The 21,195-nt window shown below is 44.3% G+C and overlaps 1 protein-coding gene across 1 annotated transcript in view; it reads left to right on the top strand.

Annotated features, from left to right (window-relative positions):
• Positions 1 to 15,845, top strand: part of itfg2 (integrin alpha FG-GAP repeat containing 2) — a 30,179-nt gene extending 14,334 nt beyond the window's left edge. Inside the window, exons 8-12 of the mRNA XM_070547027.1 lie at positions 751 to 804; positions 1,408 to 1,499; positions 1,695 to 1,812; positions 7,552 to 7,725; positions 15,711 to 15,845. Coding sequence (XP_070403128.1) covers positions 751 to 804; positions 1,408 to 1,499; positions 1,695 to 1,812; positions 7,552 to 7,725; positions 15,711 to 15,778 — 506 coding nt within the window. The 3' untranslated portion in view covers positions 15,779 to 15,845. The remainder of the gene's footprint in view (positions 1 to 750; positions 805 to 1,407; positions 1,500 to 1,694; positions 1,813 to 7,551; positions 7,726 to 15,710) is intronic.
• Positions 15,846 to 21,195: the final 5,350 nt, after the last annotated feature.

Raw genomic sequence — 21,195 nt, 5'->3', positions numbered from 1 at the left:
GTAGCGCGACTCATGTTGCGAATGACCGCAGTCACCAATTCTTGTTATGTGTCCTACCCACGTATGTCTGATCTTTGAATTGTGTGTGCTGAAACTGAATTTCATTTCTCTGTATGTCCTGCACATGTGGAGAATATGACAATAAATGACTCTTGACTCTTGACTCTTGAGCTATGTGATAACTTCTCACGGGGACGCACATTTAGTACCCTTTTTCAAAGTAAAGCAACCGGAAGGCAGCACGTTCTTTATTCTGAAAATCTCTGTAGCTTCTCTCCATTTCCGCGTCCGATTTCCTGTCTTTCCTTCCCCAAAAATGTCGAACTTGACCCGTTTCAGAGGCGTCGCACGTAGAAAATAGAACCGGCGCGTAAAGGCCGCGACATGCTGCTCCTGAGACGCGGCCGGCTCGCGCTGCTGACGGCTCCAGTGGAAAAGGTTCTGTTGATCACAGCGGTTCCTATCAGCAGCTATGACGTGCTGCTGCAGTAACGTGCTGCTGACGGCTCCGGTGGAAAGCCGGGGTAAAACTACCCTAAAATGTATGTATGTACTGCCCTCAAGTAGCTGCAAACTACACACAGCAACTTTAATAATTATGGGTATTTTTGTTATTTTATCAGTGTAACAGTTAAATGAAATTAAAATTATTTTGTGTAAAAAAAAAAAATCATTCAGACCAAAAACCAAACAGGAATCATTCAAATATGTGTTAAAATAATTTAGTGGATTATTTCTGTTTTTCATCAGGTTCAAAAGAGGAATCATCTACATGTGGACTGTTTGCACTTTGCACCTTAGATGGTAAGTTCAAACTCAGCGCTCCCGTCCTGTTTAACTGGAATACATTTAATATTTTAGTATAAATTAGCACTAATACAACATTAAAAACTAATCTAATAATTATCTTTTGAGTTTGGGGCAGCAGTAGCTCAACAGGTTGAGCGGGTTGTCCAGTAATCGGAAGGTTGCAGGTTCGATCCTGGCTCCGGACAGAGAATTCTGCTGTTGTGTCCTTGGGCAAGACACTTAACCCACGTTGCCTGCTGGTGGTGGTCGGAGGGACCGGTGGCGCCTGTGCTCGGCAGCCTCGCCTCTGTCAGTGCACCCCAGGGCAGCTGTGGCTACATTGTAGCTCATCACCATCAGTGTGTGAATGTGTGTGTGAATGGGTGAATGATACACTGTAGTGTAAAGCGCTTTGGAGTCCTTACTCTGAGAGGCGCTATACAAGTGCGGGTCATTTATCATTTATCATTTGAATTAACAATAAACCTAATTCAGACATAAAAACCTAATGAAGACTATTTTATTTTAGAATTCTGATTCTAAAGCTAAGTGAAGGAGAATGCCATGGAGTTGAGCTCAGTGTTGGGGTCTTTTTCTGTTTTTTTTTTTGTGTTTAAGGAACCCTGAAGTTGATGGACAGCTCGGAGCAGCTGTTGTGGTCCGTGCAGGTGGATCATCAGCTGTTTGCTCTGCAGAAGCTCGATGTCACTGTAAGTCTGTTTTAGCTCCGTCAAAAAAGCACAAATAAAAAAAGGTTAGAAGCTTGTGACTGTTCATATCTGGAGTTTTTGCCCCTAAATTAGTTTGAACTAATAGTTTAATAATAACCTAATACTTAATACAGCTTAGGAAATTCATATTACATATATTAGTGAAACTCTGTGTGGGTTAACATTTATTTCCAGGGAGATGGCAGAGAGGAGGTGGTAGCGTGCGCCTGGGACGGCCAAACCTACATCATCGACCACAATCGGACCGTGGTTCGGTTCCAGTTTGATGAGAACGTCAATGCTTTCTGTGCTGGTGAGAGATCTCTGTCCCGTTTCCAAATGGGCATAATTGTTCCTCGGCTTATCATCTGTTTGGATTAGCACATAAGAGTGTGGGTAATGAAAACGTGCATCCACAAAACAAAAATAAGGCATGAATCAAGACTTTTAAACAATATTTCACAGCCTTTACACAACAGTGAAACAGTCTGTACTCTGGGTGCCTTCCAGTCGGATCCTCCATCACACCTGTGTAACTGTGAGTCCGTTTCAGGAGCTGCAGGTGTTTCAGGTATTGGGAGCCGTGATGAATCTTCCCAATAACAATAATAATAATAATCATCCTAGCTCCTCCTTGAACCGTCACCTTATCGTGGTGGAGGAGTTTGAGTGCCCTAATGATCCTAGGAGCTATGTTGTCTGGGGCACTTAGTGCCCCTGGTAGGGTCTCCCATGACAAATTGGTCTTAGGTGAAGGGTGAGACAAAGAACGGTTCGAAGGATCTTTCATGGCGGTTAAAACGAAGAGTCAGAGTACCCGGCCCGGAGGGTTACCGGGGTCCCACCCTGGAGCCAGGCCTGGGGTTGGGGCCCGTGAGCGAGCGCCTGGTGGCCGGGCTTTCGCCCATGGGGCCCGGCCGGGCCCAGCCCGAACCGGATACATGGGCTCGTCCAACTGTGGACCCACCACCCACAGGAGGAACATGAAGGGTCCGGTGCAATGCGAATCGGGTGGCAGACCAAGGCGGGAGCCTTGGCGGTCCAATCCCCGGACAAGAAAACTAGTTTTTGGGACATGGAACGTCACCTCGCTGGCGGGGAAGGAGCCGGAGCTTGTGGCAGAGGTTGAGCGGTACCGGCTAGATATAGTCGGACTCACCTCGACACATTGCATTGGCTCTGGAACCCGAGACCTGGAGAGGGGTTGGACACTCTACTTTGCTGGAGTTGCTCCGGGTGAGAGGCGGAGGGCTGGGGTTGGCTTTTTGTTAGCCCCGAGACTCTCTGCCTGTGTGTTGGGGTTTACCCCGGGGGACAAGAGGGTAGCTTCCTTGCGCCTTCGGGTCGGGGAACGGGTCCTGACTGTTGTTTGTGCTTATGGGCCAAATATCAGTTCAGAGTACCCACCCTTTTTGGAGTCCCTGGGACGAGTGCTAGATAGTGCTCCATCAGGGGACTCCATTGTCCTGCTGGGGGACTTCAATGCTCACGTGGGCAATGACAGCTTGACGTGGAGGGGTGTGATTGGGAGGAACGGCCCACCTAATCTGAACTCGAGCGGTGTTTTGTTATTGGACTTCTGTGCAAGCCGCAGTTTGGCCATAACGAACACCATGTTCGAACATAAGGATGCCCACCGTACACTTGGTACCAGGGCAGCCTAGGTCACAGGTCGATGATAGATTTTGTAGTCGTATCATCTGACCTGCGGCCGTATGTTTTGGACACCCGAGTGAAGAGAGGGGCGGAGCTGTCAACTGATCACCACCTGGTGGTGAGTTGGATCAGATGGCAAGGGAACATGCCGCGTAGACCTGGCAGACCCAAACGCATAGTGAGGGTCTGCTGGGAACGCCTGGCAGAAGAACCTGTCAAGACGGTCTTCAACTCCCACCTCCGGCAGAGCTTTGACCACGTCCCGAGAGCAGTGGGGGACATTGAGTCCGAGTGGGCCTTGTTCCACTCTGCGACTGTCGAGGCGGCTGTTGCTAGCTGTGGTCGTAAGGTGGCCGGTGCCAGTCGTGGTGGCAACCCCCGTACCCGCTGGTGGACACCAGAGGTTCGGGGAGCCGTCAGGCTGAAGAAGGAGGCCTACAGGGCGTGGCTGGTCTGTGGGTCTCCGGAGGCAGCAGACAGGTACCGGATAGCCAAGCGGGGTGCAGCAGTGGCAGTTGCCGAGGCAAAATCTCGGGCGTGGGAGGAGTTTGGTGAGGCCATGGAGAAAGACTATCGATCGGCTCCAAAGAGGTTCTGGCAAACTGTCCGGCGCCTCAGGAGAGGAAGGCAGCAACTCGCTCACACTGTTTACAGTGGGGATGGGGAGCTGCTGACGTCAACTGAGGCTATAGTCGGACGGTGGAAGGAATACTTTGAGGAGCTCCTCAATCCCACCAATGCGCATTCCGAGGAGGAACCAGAGCTGGGAGGCCTGGGGATGGACTGTCCGATCTCGGGGGCAGAAGTTGCTGAGGTAGTCAAACAACTACACAGCGGCGGAGCCCCGGGGGCGGATGAGGTTCGTCCTGGGTATCTTAAGGCTATGGATGTTGTAGGGCTGTCATGGTTGACACGTCTCTACAACATTGCGTGGTCATCGGGGGCAGTTCCTAAGGAGTGGCAGACCGGGGTGGTGGTCCCCATCTTTAAGAAGGGTGACCTGAGGGTGTGTTCCAACTATAGGGGGATCACACTCCTCAGCCTCCCTGGAAAGGTCTACTCCAGGGTACTGGAGAGGAGGGTCCGATCGATAGTTGAATCTCAGATAGAGGAGGAGCAATGTGGTTTTCGTCCTGGCCGTGGAACTGTGGACCAGCTCTATACCCTTGCAAGGGTGATGGAGGGGGCATGGGAGTTTGCCCAACCAATCCACATGTGCTTTGTGGATTTGGAGAAGGCTTATGACCGTGTCCCCAGGGGCACCCTGTGGGGGACGCTCCAGGAGTATGGGGTGGGTGGCTTTCTGTTAAGGGCCATTCAGTCCCTTTACCAGAGGAGCGTGAGTTTGGTCCGCATAGCCGGTAGTAAGTCGGACCTGTTCCCAGTGAGGGTTGGACTCCGCCAGGGCTGCCCTTTGTCACCGGTTCTGTTCATCACTTTCATGGACAGAATTTCTAGACGCAGCCGTGGTGTGGAGTGTGTCGAGTTTGGTGGCAGGAGAATCTCGTCTCTGCTTTTTGCGGATGATGTGGTCCTCCTAGCTTATTCCAGCTCTGACCTTCAGCTCATGCTGGGTAGGTTCGCGGCCGAATGTGAAGCGGCTGGGATGAGGATCAGCACCTCCAAATCTGAGACCATGGTTCTCGACCGGAAAAGGGTGGCTTGCCACCTCCGGGTCGGGGGAGAGGTCCTACCTCAAGTGGAGGAGTTTAAGTATCTCGGGGTCTTGTTCACGAGTGAGGGTAGGAGGGATCGGGAGATCGACAGGCGGATTGGTTCGGCGTCTGCAGTGATGCGGACGCTGAGCCGATCTGTCGTGGGGAAGAGGGAGCTGAGCCAGAAAGCCAGGCTCTCGATTTACCGGTCGATCTACGTCCCAATCCTCACCTATGGTCATGAGCTTTGGGTAATGACCGAAAGAACGAGATCGCGGATACAAGCGGCCGAAATGAGTTTCCTCCGTAGGGTGGCCGGGCTCAGCCTTAGAGATAGGGTGAGGAGCTCGGACATTCGGGAGGGACTCGGAGTAGAACCGCTGCTCCTCCGGATCGAAAGGAGCCAGTTGAGGTGGTTTGGGCATCTGGTCAGGATGCCTCCTGGACGCCTCCCCGGGGAGGTGTTTCGGGCATGTCCTGCCGGCAGAAGGCCCCCGGGTCGACCCAGGACACGTTGGAGAGGTTACATCTCCAATCTGGTCCGGGAACGCCTTGGGGTCCTGCCGGAGGAGCTGGTGGACAAGGCCGAGGAGAGGATGGCCTGGAGCTCCCTAGTTGGGATGCTGCCCCCGCGACCCGGACCCGGATAAGCGGAGGAAGACAAGAGACGAGACGATCCTAGCTGTTTGTTGTGGAGCTTCAGGATGGTAATAAGCAACTACTTGTAAATACATTTATAATAGGGCCAGGACTTTAACGCGTTAATCTTGATTAATTAATTAATTAATTAGAAAAAAATGGCGCATAAAAAAATTTACGCATTTAATCGCAGCTTGCATTTCAAGCATGACAGAACCTTTGTCATTGCATGATTTCCTCGTAGACCGAATATCACTGACGCACACAACAATGCACAGTGCTAATGGCTACTAAAACGGAATAAAAACAGAAAGAAGTTGCCTTGCTTGGACTGATGCAGGATTTAGGAAACCGGTCCGCCTCTTTTCTTAACTTGGAAAAAAAAAAACTTCCAGACAACAATGGAGCTCGTGTCGTGGACATTTTTCAGAGATCGTCTCTGCTGCGGCTGCCCGGTGGCACCAGAAACTTTACAAAAGTTGTGGTAAGCTATATTTTTAACATTTATGTAACATCTGTGCAGCGCTGAAAGCACCAGGCAGAATAATTCTGTGTCCTAACAGTAGTTTATGAAAGTAGTCAGACAAACGAGAGGCACCTGGCTGCCGCTGGGAGAACGCTCCGTGTTCTCACTACTCTAAACAATCACAAACATGTCTTAAAGTTGAAAACAGAAGTTTAAGTTAAAACAGAAACACTCTGAAACCTTTCTGATGATTTTCTAAACAATTCTGTCGGGGAGTTATACGTTTCTGAGACGAGTCTCTGTCTAAACATCACATGCATTACTATCGTTAAGCAGCAGGTGTGTTGAAGCTATCAGCTTACGGGCGGATGCTTAAGTGCATCAGGGGCAGCGAGGAACGAGGAAGTTGTGATCAGGCTGGAGATCACACCAGATTCGCTGCAGCAGGCGTGAATCTGCGGGTCTGCAGCACCCCCTTCTTAACGTGACATCAGGACTTCCCATGTAAGGAAGGTCCGCTCACCTGTTCGTCAGATCATTATTTCCTCGCCATGATATTTTACTTCCCATCATCCTCCAGTCATCCAACTGGAACCAGTTAGTGTTCCTGATCATTCTCAGAATATGCCACGCCTGCTCTGGTGTTAAAAGTTAGTACATTTAAGTCCTAGATCATATGTGTGCCTGTTCTACTGTCATCTTGAAGGATTATTATTTATATGTGTGTTTTTACTACATTATGAGTAGAAATGCTAATAAAACTCCCAATTATACAAACAAGTGAAACTGGAAAAATTAGAATCTAGTGCAAAGTCAAATTTATTTCAGTCATTCAACTAGACAGAGAGACTATTTAAAGGCTCAGGAACCCTTTGCAGGTGTTTTCTATTTGTAATTATGAATTTTAGTTGATTTGGGTCTTGTTTCATATCACACAGTGACATTTGAATAATTAAAATACATTTTTTATTAAAAGCTTTAGTTTACAGTAATGACCATGTCTAATGTTTGATTCTCTGTCTCATAATTTTAATTAAAAGTTTTACTTTGAGAGCACATTTTCCTGAACGATTAAAATGCGATTAATTTAGATTAATTAATTACAAAGCCTCTAATTAATTAGATTAAAATTTTTAATCAAGTCCCAGCCCTAATTTATAATATTTTTGTCTCTTAGAAGACCAGTTTAGTGAGTTTTAATTTGAGCTTCCTTTCATTAAAGTAAAAACTAAAGAATTATGTAGTATCAGGGTTATTTTTAGACATAGCTATGGCTTGGATGTGGTTGTTCTGATGTTGTGAACCAAATTTCATCCAGGTGTGAGCCTCTGTTGGTAAATCAGACCTCCTCCACCACCAGATGGCAGTGTTGAGCTTGACTCTGCCCCAAGTTGGTTTGAACAAGTCTGATTCATCTGAACTAATGTGACGTTTAGTAAACAGATTAGAGAAAGAGACTCAGGGTTTGTTTCCCTCTAAGAAATCACATTTCACCTACTGCCTGTTTCATGGGTTCATTGATACACACTGAAATGTTTTCTTTCTGCTTGTGTTGAGGTTATTTTCATCACTCCGTTTGTTTAGATCCACTTAGCAGCTGCGCCTGCTTCATGCTGATTAAAAACTGTGTTTTCAGGCCAATACACGTGCAAGGAGGGTAAAAACAGCCCCTGCTTAGTGTACGTCAGTTTCAATCAGAAGATCTACATCTACTGGAAGCTGGAGCTGCAGCAGATGGAGTCCACCAACCTGTTGCGAGTGCTGGAGGAGAAGCCGGAGTTTAAAAACCACCTGAAGTCTCTGGGAGTCGGTGAGTACACAAACAGCTGGAGCGGATTCAGCTCAAAGCGTCACATCGTTAATAAAACCCATCCTCCTCAGTCTGACGGTGAAACAGGCTGAGGCCTAGTCCACACATAGCCGGGGTTTTTTGAAAATGAATATCCGCCCCTCCAAAAACTTGCATCCACACCACCGCGTTTTAAAAACAAACTGTCCACACGTACCCGGATAAATACGTTGTTAAGGACATGCCAGACCTGTAGGCGGCAGTTCTTCCCCCATTCTTAACCTCGTCCTTCGTCTGTGGTCTTCCGCAAGGAGCAGTAATTCCTCTTGCAAAAACAAACAAGCAGAAAGCGCTTGGACAATTGATGGATCGGGTAGTGACAGAGCGCAGCTCTGAAGGCTTCCATGATGCCGGCTAGTGTAAACACAGGTCGCACACGTGATGTCAGCATTTTTTTGTCGCGGAAAGTGACGCTGCAGACCTTAAAACTCCGGCTTTGTCCGTCCACACGCAGACACCCAAAACGGAGAAAACGCAGATCTTCACTTTGGCCGGAGTTTTTAAAAAGATCCGTTTTCGTGTGAAAAAACTCCGTTTTCGTGTGGATGACAGGCCAAAACGTAGAAAAATATTTACGTTTTCAGATCCCCGGCTACGTGTGGACAGGGCCTGAAGCAGCAAGGAGAAACACCACCGAATAGCTTATCTGTGAGCTCACCAATGGCTTTTATTTTTTCTTATATCAGGGTTTTTTCCTGCGTTTTAATTTGCGTGGCGGCCGCCTCCAGCTATTTTTGTGACGCCCCAGCCTGATTTCACTCTGTCCCCAGCTATATGGATATTATTTTAACTGCAGTTGCAGCGTTGCACCACTATAGTGGCGCTGTAACAGCAGCGGTGCACCGAAAAGCGCTAAAACCGCTGCAGAACAAGATCAAAATTTGCTTTTCTCGCTAGTTGGTACATATATGTGGTTGGGGCTATTGTAGGCTGACCGTACGTCCTCTTTGCCCCAGACATGTCCACTTTTCACTCTCTGTCCGGGGAGTCCGGTGGGGCGGGGGTGGGGGATGGGGGGTGGTGGTTCCTACATTGATCGAAATGTCCGGTTTTCCATCCAAGAGCAGGGATCGAGTTATGGGGACTAGATATGTTTCAGGGAAAGATCCAGTTTCTGCCTAGATTACAATATTTATGGACTCTCAGCGTAGCGGGGTTCTGCTGAGCGGAGAGGACGCAGAGCGCTGATCGTTGGTGCGCCCGCTGCGTCCGGCGCACGATACATTCTCAAGGTGGCGCTACAAAATGTTATTATTAACACATGATCGTTCATTTCTGTTTATATCCTCCGGTACTCCGTCTTTTAATCGTTCCTGACGCGCTCCGCTCATCTTGTGCTGCGGTGATTTCACCTCACTGACGCAGCATCGAAACGCGCTCTCCGCTTTGTGGTCAGGAGATCCCTTTGATCTGCTCAAAAGTAACTGATGAGGTGAAAAAGTAAGAATCCAGGCAGCAGTTTTTCTGGAGAGTTTAGAGGAGATGCAGGAAGATGAGAGACAGACAGGAAATAGTTCAATAAAAACAAGAAAAGAAAACAAAATGTAGGTAGATTTATCTCCACTACACGTTTTTACCTGTATAAAACAATAAGTGATACACGTGTAATATTTATACATCTGATACAATTCAGATCACCTTCAACACTCAGTCACACACCCAGGGCCGTCTCAAGACATTTTGGGGGCCAAGGCAAAACGGACCCCCCCCCCCCAACCCTAACCCGTACATAACAGACATGCCACCATTACATTGTTAGCAGCAGAAATTAAATGTTATTACCATTTCCAACACAAATGCATGTTAATGAAATGCATTATATTTACTGGATATATTCACATGTTATTTTGACTAAGATGAGTGTTATTAATACAAACCTAAAATGTTACTGAAATGTAGGTCAAATATTTAAAAATAGTTTTAACTGTAAATATCAGATGGGAAAAAGGGAACTAAACACCTGTCTAATGTATATTATTGAGCCTTTTATAATATTTTGTCTAAGTGAGGCAGTTGAATGCACAGAGTGTGCATGTGCTGGCTCACGGTCAGGATGGTACCACCTCTGCCTCTACTTGAGCCAGGAAAAACCCTGCTTATATAATAAAAAGGACCACTAAAGAGGATAGACACTTTTTTATGCCTGTTGAAGAAATGAGAATGCAACCAGCTTAGAACAGCAACAAATTAGTAGAGAAAAGGAGCGTGTGAGGAAAATGGTGTTTTGGTTTAAACGACTTCATCTTACTGAAGATACCTTTTCCCCAGGAAGGGAATTAACTCAAATATTCAGTTGAAAGATTCTCTTAATGATGAATGACTCGCACGTGTGTAGCACCTTTCAGAGTCGGGGGACTCCAAAGCACTTTACACTATAGTGCATCATCCCAGTTAGCAGTTTTTATGACGCTAAGCTAACCTGCTGCTGCTGAGGGTTTTATACTAAACTTGTAATAAGAGAATAAAGTCACTTGTCTCATAAAACAAGCAGACATGCTGATTAAAACTGAGGCCAGGAGGGAAATGCCTTCAGCTCGTCTTCAGAAGAATCCATAACCTGCTACAGCTGCTCCTGTTTTAATCTGCATCTCCATCACTTCTTTCACCGCTGAGCTGTTCAGAGTCTTTCTAACATCCCATTAATGACAAACCCAGTATTTACCTTCAGGTAGTACCGGGTTAATCATTGCAAAGCCACTGAGGTTGTTTATTTCCTGTTAATTTCCTCTGTTCATTTGCTTGTTATGTTTGAGCATCAGTCTTGTTGCTGTGTCGGGAATTTTCAGGATGAAATATTTTACAAGTGGAGATAAAAGTGGCTAAAATGGGAGACTAGCTCAGGCTTTATGGTCCACGTGACTGACCACAGAGTCGAGCACTAATGAGACTTAAAAGTATAATGTGAAAATCTTCTTGGAGTAAATTAAAACGTTGTGTTTCCATGTGATTATTGCAGGGTATCCGCGGGTCCTTAAAAAGTCTTAAATTTACTTTTCCAAATTTAAGGCCTTAAAAATCCTTAAAAATGACAAATAATCCTTAAATCCAGTTTCCAAAGGTCTTAAATTACCAAAGACCCAATAAACAAGATTATTTTATTTCTATAAAAAATTTCGTGAATTTCTAGTTGGTGTTCAGCATTTTTTGTGTACGATGTTGGCGTAAGCGGAACCGTACACATTCAGTTGGTTGTGACAGGGGGCTATTTTTAGATGGGCACATTAGCTGGTTAAGCTAGTGGGAGCTTGCGCCATGGGAAGTGCAAGTTTAATGGTAACTGGATGGCTAATCCCACGTTCACGACGTGGTTAGCACCTGTTCCAGGCAATAGCTGGAAATTATAGCTTAAATTTAATTTAAAAAATTGCTTAAATTTGGTCAAAGTGGCCTTAAAAAAGGTCTTAAAAAGTCTTAAATTACCAAAGACACAATAAACAAGATTATTTTATTTCTATAAAAAATTTCGTGAATTTCTAGTTGGTGTTCAGCATTTTTTGTGTACGATGTTGGCGTAAGCGGAACCGTACACATTCAGTTGGTTGTGACAGGGGGCTATTTTTAGATGGGCACATTAGCTGGTTAAGCTAGTGGGAGCTTGCGCCATGGGAAGTGCAAGTTTAATGGTAACTGGATGGCTAATCCCACGTTCACGACGTGGTTAGCACCTGTTCCAGGCAATAGCTGGAAATTATAGCTTAAATTTAATTTAAAAAATAGCTTAAATTTGGTCAAAGTGGCCTTAAAAAGGTCTTAAAAAGTCTTAAATTTGGCTCCCTTAAACCTGCAGATACCCTGTATTTACATTCTGGTTCCTGCTACTTTTTTCGGGTCAAATGTTGACTTGATCGAGCCGATGGCAAAGAGAAAAGAGATAAATCTGTGGTGTCGCCTGAACTCATCTGACCTCCCAGAAATGTCAGCAGCTTTTAGGTGCTTCCCTACTGCTTTGCTTTTTTCTTACTTTAATAAGCGCCCTTTAACCAATCGGTGATTATTAAGAGCTGTTTGGTTCTCCATCGCTGCAGGGAGAGGTTGCTAGATAAGTCCGGCCGCTTTTACTTATTTAATTTATGACCGAGGAGTTCAGTCAGCTCGTTTCAGCCCGAGCGAATAACTCAATGCGGTCCTCGAGAGTTTTGAGCTTTGCAAGGTAAGCCGTTTTTTTTTCTCTCTCACACCAGACATTAAAAGAACTCTGATTATGACGTTTGTCTTTCTGTGAAGTGAGAATTAAGAGGGGATATGAATAGATTCTCATCCGTTAACTCAGAAAATCCGCTTCACAGTCAAATATTCCACATCAGGAGTTTTATTTCTATAAAAAGTAACGGTAGAGTTAGCAGTAAACACAGCTACTTTGTGTCTCCCTTTATCGAGAAGTCAAACACCTTTATAGATGCCATTCAGGCTTTAAAAGGTTATTAAAGGTGTATTTAATAAGGTTTTTTTCTTTTCAGAAAAATAAACCAATCAAACAAATATTTTCCATATTTCTCTAAATATCAACATTACAACACTTTTGTTGTTCAGTCTGACTAGAAAAAAAGAGACGGGTTGTTTTCATTTAAATTCTGTTGGCGCTGAGTTTCATGAGCAGAACATGAAGCTATCACACAGATACATTTGCTGTGTGAGCGTTGGTATTACTGTTGCTGATTGGTTTTTTTTACTCTTATATTTAGTTTTTAAATCATTTTTAGGTAATTGTGTTTTGTTCCTTTTGTAGTCTGCTGTGTAGAATTAAAATGCCCCAGTGGGCCAGAATAAAAGCCTCTGAACTAAATGTGACTCCTCCTCATGAAACATTACCAGCTCCTTTTGTTGTTCATGTTCAGAACAACCTGTTTGTTCCTCCTTCGTGTAAAGATCACAGCCGACCATGATCAGAAACTTCAGAGGGTGTCTAGTTCCCAGCATCAGAGTTTAAAAAAAGCCATTAAATAAGTAAATGTATTAAATAAGAGGTCAGGGAAAAGTTGCTGTGAAGCAGTGAGCCAAATTTAAAATTGGATTAAAAGCCTAAAGGTGTGGATCACTTGTTTACTCAATACATCTGCACTGGACTCTAGTAGGAATTATTGCCTTGTAAGTAGCGATGGGTACGGAATTCGGTACTTGTTAAGGTACCGACCGAATTCCACAGTACCGACCGAGCACCGATTCACGTCATTTGAAACGGTGCCTCGTTTCGGTACCCGTCCTTCATAACGAGAACTTGCCTAGACAGCTGCGCATTCGCAAGAGCGTCATGTCGTCGGTCGCTGCGAGCGAGTTGTAAACAGAGCAGCATGGTAGAAAGAACGCACGCTAAAGCTTGGGTCCACTTCACTAAATGTGATGGGTAACTGGGTGATGATGAAACCAGCGACAACGATCTAAGTGAGACATCCTCATCTTAATCTGCTCCGGTAGGTAAATAAAATGTTTAAGATAACGTTAGCTTGATATGTTAGCTTCCGTTACGCTAATGGTGCGTTCGCTTTCTCCTCGGAACTCCGAATTTCCGACTAGAAGAACATGAACGCGCTCTAAAGTTTGGCTTCACTTTACTAAATGCGACGGGTGATTGGGTGAAGATGAAACCAGCGACAACGATCTAAGTGTGAGGCATCATCGTTTAAATCTGCTCCAGCAGCTAAATAAACTGTTTAAGATAACGTTAGCTTGATAAATTAGCTTCCATTGCCACTATTGTTATCAGCTAATGGTGCGTTCGCTTTCTCCTCGGAAATTCTTAACTTCCCAGTAGGAAAAATCAAATGAAAAAGGACGGCAAAAGGAATGAAGATACACAGTAAATTTAGTTCACAGTAAAGATGTTTGCTTCAGTTTAATTATCAGCTTATAAAACTACAAGGACGATGTTAAAATACAAACAGTTGTATGTTATTTATTGTGATATTTATCAAATATGGTTATATATTGAGAAAAATATGTATTTAATTATAAAAGAGAATGAAAATATTAAACACTCAAAAGTATCGAAAATTGGTACCGTTAAGTACCGGTATCGATTCCTAGGTATCAGGAATTAGTACCGAATTGATTCAAATGTCAAAGGTACCCATCCCTAATCAGATCACTTCGTACATAGCATTCATCGTAAACGGCGTCAGAGACACTTGTTTGAATAGATCTACCATTTCTCTTCCCTCTGGAAAGTCCTTCTGTCTGAGTACAACCAAACAAAACCGCTTCTGCACTGAATGTTTGTAGAACCGAGAGGGCAAAAAAACATTTTCTTTACTAATCTGTCAGTTTCACATTTGGTCAAACTGTGTCTGTGCTGCTGCTGTCATTTAATAACAGTCTCTTACCGCACAACAGCGAGCATATGAGTGTTCACTGCGAGTACAGTGGATTTTGGGAAAATATTAAAAGCCTTTCACGGATTCAGAAATGATCAAGGAGTGAATGGAGGCCGTGGCACAAACACTTCTGGATGGAAAAGAAGGACAACAACTGAAAGAAAAGGTCAGGCAAATTCCCATGTGGGCCACAAGCACAACAAGGAGAGCAGAAGTTTTATCCCAAGATGCACAGACCCAGTTTGACTGTGCTATTCAGAGTGCTCCATGCGTGGGTTTAGAGGTGGGGAGCGCATGAAGAGGTGGGAGAATGAGAGACAAATATGTCTGTGTTAAAACTCTCTTATATACACAAAAAACACAATATAAACACACGATCTTGGACCGATACATGACAGGATACCACAGAACAGCGCTACGCCCTCTGTTGTCCTGCAGGGCAATTGCTTTGCAACACTCTCCAGGAGACGGAGAAGTGACGGAGAAGTAAAAGAGCAAAACGCTTCCGTCAATCCGTGCGTGTCTGTCCCTTGCGGAGCTGACGGAAAAGCATGAACCAGGCTTTACTCTTGCATTCCAATGTTAGGTGGCTAAGCAAAGGCAGAGTGCTTGCACGCTTCTGGGGTCTACGGCACAAAATACAACAGTTTTTGTCACAACAACAAAGTCACAAGGCCAGTGTTTTTTTTTTTGCAGTTTCTGGAGGATGAGAAAAGCACTGACAAAGTAGCTTTTGTTCTTGACATCACAGGGCATCTCAATGACCTGAATTTGAGATTACAAGGAAAGAACAACTCTGCGTGTGATTGATTTAAAATCTTCGGACTCAGGATAAATTTGGTGATGGAGGTAGTGGACCTCTTGCTGTTTTAGTTGGGCACCCCTGCCTTAGAGCATACTGTAAAGACACCCCACCCCCCACCACATGTCACCTGCACTTCTAAAGTGAAAATTACGTCCATATTCTTCAGTGTCGGAGTTGAACAGCCTCAGAAGAGCTTCGTCACACACCTTTTCTGTGGCGATGTCAGTGTCGCTGTCCGTGTTGCTGTCTTCATCCCCGGGTGAAGCTGGAAAACGAGCAGCGCCGTTTTACTGTGAAAAAAATCCTCCTGGACGCTTTTCGTAGCACTCCTTTAACCATTCCTTCATTAGACTTTCCAGCATCCATCCTTTCTGGTTGACTAAAGCCGCACCTCATTATAAGCCGCATGGTTCAAAGCGTGGGAAAAAGTAGCGGCTTATAGTCTGGAAAATACTATATATTAAAATCCTTTAAAAAAATTTATTATGACAAAAAAAAGCTAAAAGGGATTGATCTCATTGTTTATACCTGTACCGAGACTATATAACAAACTGCAGTTAGTTGTAGCCCTGAACTAACCTCAAAAGATCGCTATTTTTAAAATCTGGTTGTTTTTTCAAGCCAAAGACCTTTTATACTCAGATAAATGCAACCTAAGGCACCATGCTGCAGGTTTCTTCCATCATTAGGAGCTAACCTGAGGACATCACCAGTAGAACGTTTGTAAATGCTCTCCCCCTGACCTCTGAGGAAAACCCTCATTATGCTTCTCCTGTAACAGCAGGTGCGTGTTGTCCACAGTAATCGTTGCCTTGTGCTTTTTGCCCCCACAGATGCCGAGGACTCTGCGGCAGTGAGGAAACTAGTGGCTAATGTCCTCTACCAGGATGCACAGATGTAACATTGTGACTTATGTCTACACTCATTGTAAATACCCTCCTAATAAACACCATCTATCGACACCCCCATGTCGCTGTTCTGGTTTTTTGTGTTTGCTGCAGAAAGACGTGTCGGGCTTAGGTTTTATGAATTACCTGCTGCCGGCTGTAATCTCAGAGCTACACTCTGCTGCTGTCATTGGTATTCTGTCCACCCAGGTCGTTTTTAACAAGGCTGGGGGAGGATGAAAGTGTGAGGCACAATACAGGGGAAACGCTGCTCTGTTTAACCTGCTGTTTTCTCTGGTGACAGGGTAGGAGAAATCAGCACAAACATTATGTTGCTGTCAAATCAGAAGAGTCAACCTGCTGGAAGAAGCACCCTCCTCGTCTGACACTCGGTTTCTTTTATCTGAGCAAATTTCTTGAAGATGTAAAGTCCCACATCGTCAAACATCTGGGTCATAATGAAACTGGCACAGCAGCAAGGCTGCAGTATTGCCTCAAAGCCGAGCAGCTTGAGCCCACTGAATGTGACGATTAGGAGGACGGGGGAATCACCCTCCGTTCCCCCAGGGAGGATCCTATGACCACCTGTGTTGGCTGCCTCTGTCGTTCTCATGCAATATAAATGAGATGTGTGTTTGTGTTGGTGTAACTGAGGGGAAGGCTCAGGTGTCCTGGGAGGCCACAGCCTCTCATCTATCCTGTGTCTCTGCCCTTTAAAGCTCTGATCAATCCCAAACTGGAAGTGTCAGAGAAGCTTGTTTGGTCCCAAACTATTCCTACTTTTGAAAGAAACTTCCACCCTAGACTGAGTCAGCCGTTAAGGGTATGTCCCGGTGTGGCTTCGTCAACATTTAGCACCAGCCCTACCTTTTCTGGATGCTGTAAAGTGGTTAGATACAGTCAGGTCCATAAATATTGGGACATTGACACAATGCTAACATTTTTGGCTCTATACACCACCTCAGCGGATATCAAATGAAACGAACAAGATGTGCTTTAACTGCAGACGGTCAGCTTTTATTTGAGGGTATTTACATCCAAACCAGGTGAACGGTGTAGGAATTACAACAGTTTGCATATGTGCCTCCCACTTGTTAAGGGACCAAAAGTAATGGGGCAGAATAAAAACCATAAATCAAACTTATACATTTCAATACTTGGTTGCAAATCCTTTGCAGTCAATTACAGCCTGAAGTCTGGAACACATAGACATCATCAGACGTTGGGTTTCATCCCTGGTGATGCTCTGCCAGGCCTCTACTGCAACAGTCTTCAGTTCCTGCTTGTTCCTGGGGCATTTTCCCTTCAGTTTTGTCTTCAGCAAGTGAAATGCATGCTCAGTCGGATTCAGGTCAGGTGATTGACTTGGCCATTGCAAAACAGTCCACTTGTTTCCCTTCAAAACCCCTTTGGTTGCTTTTGCAGCATGCTTTGGGTCATTGTCCATCTGCACTGTGAAGCGCCGTCCAATGAGTTCTGAGGCATTTGGCTGAATATGAGCAGATAATATTGCCCAAAACACTTCAGAATTCATCGTGCTGCTTTTGTCAGCAGTCACATCATCAATAAATACAAGAGAACCAGTTCCACTGGCAGCTATACATGCCCACGCCATGACACTTCCAGCACCATGCTTCACTGATGAGGTGGTGTGCTTAGGATCATGAGCAGTTCCTTTCAGTCTCCATGCTCTTCTCTTCCCATCACTCTGGTACAAGTTGATCGGCGAACTCTAATCTGGCCTTCCTGTTTTTGGGGCTCACCAATGGTTTACATCTTGTGGTGAACCCTCTGTATTCACACTGGTGGAGTCTTCTCTTGATTGTTGACTTTGACACAGATACACCTACCTCCTGGAGAGTGTTCTTGATCTGGCCAACTGTTGTGAAGGGTGTTTTCTTCACCAGGGAAAGGATTCTTCAGTCATCCACCACGGTTGTTTTCTGTGGTCTTCCGGGTCTTTTGGTGTTACTGAGCTCACCGGTGCGTTCCTTCTTTTTGAGAATGTTCCAAACTGTTGTTTTGGCCACGCCTAATGTTTTTGCCATCTCTCTGATAGGTTTCTTTTGTTTTTTCAGCCTAATGATGGCTTGCATCACTGATAGTGACAGTTCTTTGGATCTCATCTTGACAGCAACAGATTCCAAATGAAAATAGCACACTTGAAATGAACTCTGGACCTTTTATCTGCTCATTGTAGTTGGGATAATGAGGGAATAACACACACCTGGCCAGGGAACAGCTGAGAAGCCAATTGTCCCATTACTTTTGGCCCCTTAACAAGTGGGAGGCACATATGCAAACTGTTGTAATTCCTACACCGTTCACCTGATTTGGATGTAAATACCTCAAATAAAAGCTGACAGACTGCAGTTAAAGCACATCTTGTTCATTTCATTTGATATCATAAAAATGTTAGCATTGTGTCGATGTCCCAATATTTATGGACCTGACTGTGGCCTAACCCCAGAGGTGAAAACTGGATCACAATTTTTGCTGGCCGAATTCTCCATAAAACTTTGAAAAACAGCTACCGGTATTTATTAATCAGATTTTCTGTTGAGTCTTTATCAACAAGTCACTGTTGCTTGTAGCGTTACAGTTTTAGGCATGTTTTTAATTTCTCTGGCTAAAAAATCCATAAAATCCAGGTTTTTGATTTTAAGAGACCTCTTCTCCAACACAGTCTTACACCATTCCATTAAATGCTCTGTCATTCCTGCCAGACGACCACACAGTCCCAGCACGAATCTCGGAACTGTCTCTCTGACATATCAAGGTGGTTGAAATCCCACCGTCTCCAACTCAACCTCCCAAAACTGAATTACTTGTCATCACAGCGAAGCCATCCCTGCGGCTCAATATCTTAATCCACAATGATTCCCTACTGCAGGCTCCTTCAAAGGCAGTTCGAAATTTGGGTGTTGTGATTGATCACCAGCTGACCTTTAAAGATCACGTTGCTTCTGTGGCTCGTTCATGTAGAAAATACTCCATTACATCCTCAGACCATCATCACCACTCCCGTCAAGCCACTTTTGGACTTAAAGCATACAGATGTAGTGTCAGGATTGGTATATTCATCAGTAATCAGCCGTATCTGCTTCTATTAGAGGATCTACAGGTGACAAGGGCCAATTTTATTTCTTCATTGCTGTTGAAAAGTAATAATATAAATACATAATTATTCTCTATTTTACATTTCAGGAATTAAAGGCCATCTGAACACAAGCACAGTTGTAATATTTATTTGAAGAATTGAAAGAAATTGATCTAAAGACTGAAAGGATGCTGCCTGTGTTGTTTTAATAAGACGATTTTCATTGAAAAAACACAAAAATTATTTATTTTCTGTTGAATCCAAGTTTCTCCAGTTCCTGGTCTGCAGTGTCTCCGTAGGGATGAGTTATTACACCTACTGTAGGATGAATAATATAACCTCTAAGCTCTCCTTATTTCCCACTCGTAAAATTTAATTATTTTTAATTACCCTCACATCTTTTATATTCTCCAAAAGGGCAAGAGTACAAAAAACTCTGTAAGCTCCTCTTAGAAGTAATTGATGATTAAATGAACCTCGGTGGATCATTCATTCATAACGTCTGCATTTTTTCTGCTGCAGCTCGTCCTCATAACTGTTCCTGTTTGTTCAGCTCATACTGGAGTCTCTCTCAGACCTTTAATGGTCAACCAGGCTGATGCTGTAAATATGAATAATATTAGTAACGCTTTACATGGGTATAAAACCGGTAACCTTCTGAGCCTGTCTCCTGTTACTATTCTGAAAATCTCAAGCCTCTTTAGAACACCAGCTTTTCCCCCCGATGATTCCCATGTGACGATGACTTGTGCGCCGATTTTTTGCCCCAGCAGGCATTGAGGACATGAAACACATCTGACCTCTGACCTCGTCATCCAACACTGACCTTGTTGTGAATCTGATGCTGTGAGAGCTCTGATCTGCAGCTATTTTAAACACACATTTTTTATATAATTGCTCAAAAATATGAAACTTGGACCAAGTATTGTTGCCTCTAGTTAGTTTTTTGCAGCTTTGGAGTCCTTACTTTTCTAAATGCATCATATATCAGGCATAATTACTTTAGTTCAGTTTATTTATTTATAAAGCACTGTAGCGTAGGCAAATCGATGATTTTTATTTGTTATGACCAGGAAGATGTAATATTCTATATAAATATAAAATATTAACCTGCTAGGCCTTTATTGTAATTATTCAGAAGATTCTAGGATTTAATTCAGAAGATCTAGGTTCTTTGCTTTTTCAGTGATCAGCCACAGTTCGTGCTACTTCAAGAAAGAGTCAGGTTTATAAAAGTAAGAATTTATTTTGCAAACTATTAAAACATGACTAATTACCTAAGCCAGGGGTGTCCAATCCTGGTCCTGGAGGGCCGGTATCCTGCATGTTTTAGTTTGAACTCTGTTTCAACACACCTGATTTCAATCAGCAGCTAATTAATAGGCTTCTGCAGAGCCTGATGAGCTGCTGCACAGATGTTTCCACCACTGAATCAAGCCTGTTGGAGCAGAAAAACCACACAACCTGCTGGATACCGGCCCTCCAGGACCAGGATTGGACACCCCTGACCTAAGCATTCACTGTGAGTGGATGTAACTAAACGTAATGAAGGAACCTATGTGTGAATGCGATGTCAGTGAGAGCTTCCTTATCAAAATAAGCTGAGTTCTGATGAAAAGAATTGGGTTTGCTCTAAGCTATTAAGTTGTTATCATCAGAAGGACATCAGACGCGATCTGTCATGTCTACTTCACCCGTTTTGGAGAGACCCTCTTGGTGGATCCGAAAGTCGCAGGGGTCGGCTGACCTCTGGCACCTGAGGGCTGTAGAATACCGTGGTACCAACTCTTCAGTCCAGAGATGTCTCGGGTCACATCAGCTGGATGGAACCGTGCGTCTGGCGGACTCTTAAGGAGTCTTAACAATATCAGCTTTGTTTCTGCAGGAACTGTTTACTCATCAGCTTTGCAGGTGCAAAAAAGGTTTTGATGACGTGTCAAAATCTTTGATGGTTAAAAAGGTTTTGCTACAGATGGCCGGTCTGAGCGATTCTCTAGAACTGTCGAATCACTCAGGATGATCCAGTTTTAAGGTTTTGATGTTATGATTTGCACAGCCAATCAGAGGCTGACAGCTTGGGAGATGTTACCAAGGCAACTCAGAAACACCTTCTTTGATACAGAATGTTCTGACTGGTTTAATGCTATGTGTGTCAGGGTTTAACTTAGCCGTTCTTGTTATTGTGTGAGTGCAGATGTGAGGACCTCGTCGTCAAAACATGTTGAACACATGGCAGGCTCTAGTAGACATAAACATAACATAACATCCATTCAGTGAGCACATATTAATGAAGGATTTCATTACAATATAATTATTATAAGTAGCAATGAA

This window comes from Nothobranchius furzeri, chromosome 1 (assembly GCF_043380555.1).
Source record: "Nothobranchius furzeri strain GRZ-AD chromosome 1, NfurGRZ-RIMD1, whole genome shotgun sequence".
NCBI classification, from domain to species: domain Eukaryota; kingdom Metazoa; phylum Chordata; class Actinopteri; order Cyprinodontiformes; family Nothobranchiidae; genus Nothobranchius; species Nothobranchius furzeri.
The sequence above is the reverse complement of the archived record's forward strand: the minus strand, read 5'-3'. Positions and strand labels throughout refer to the sequence as shown.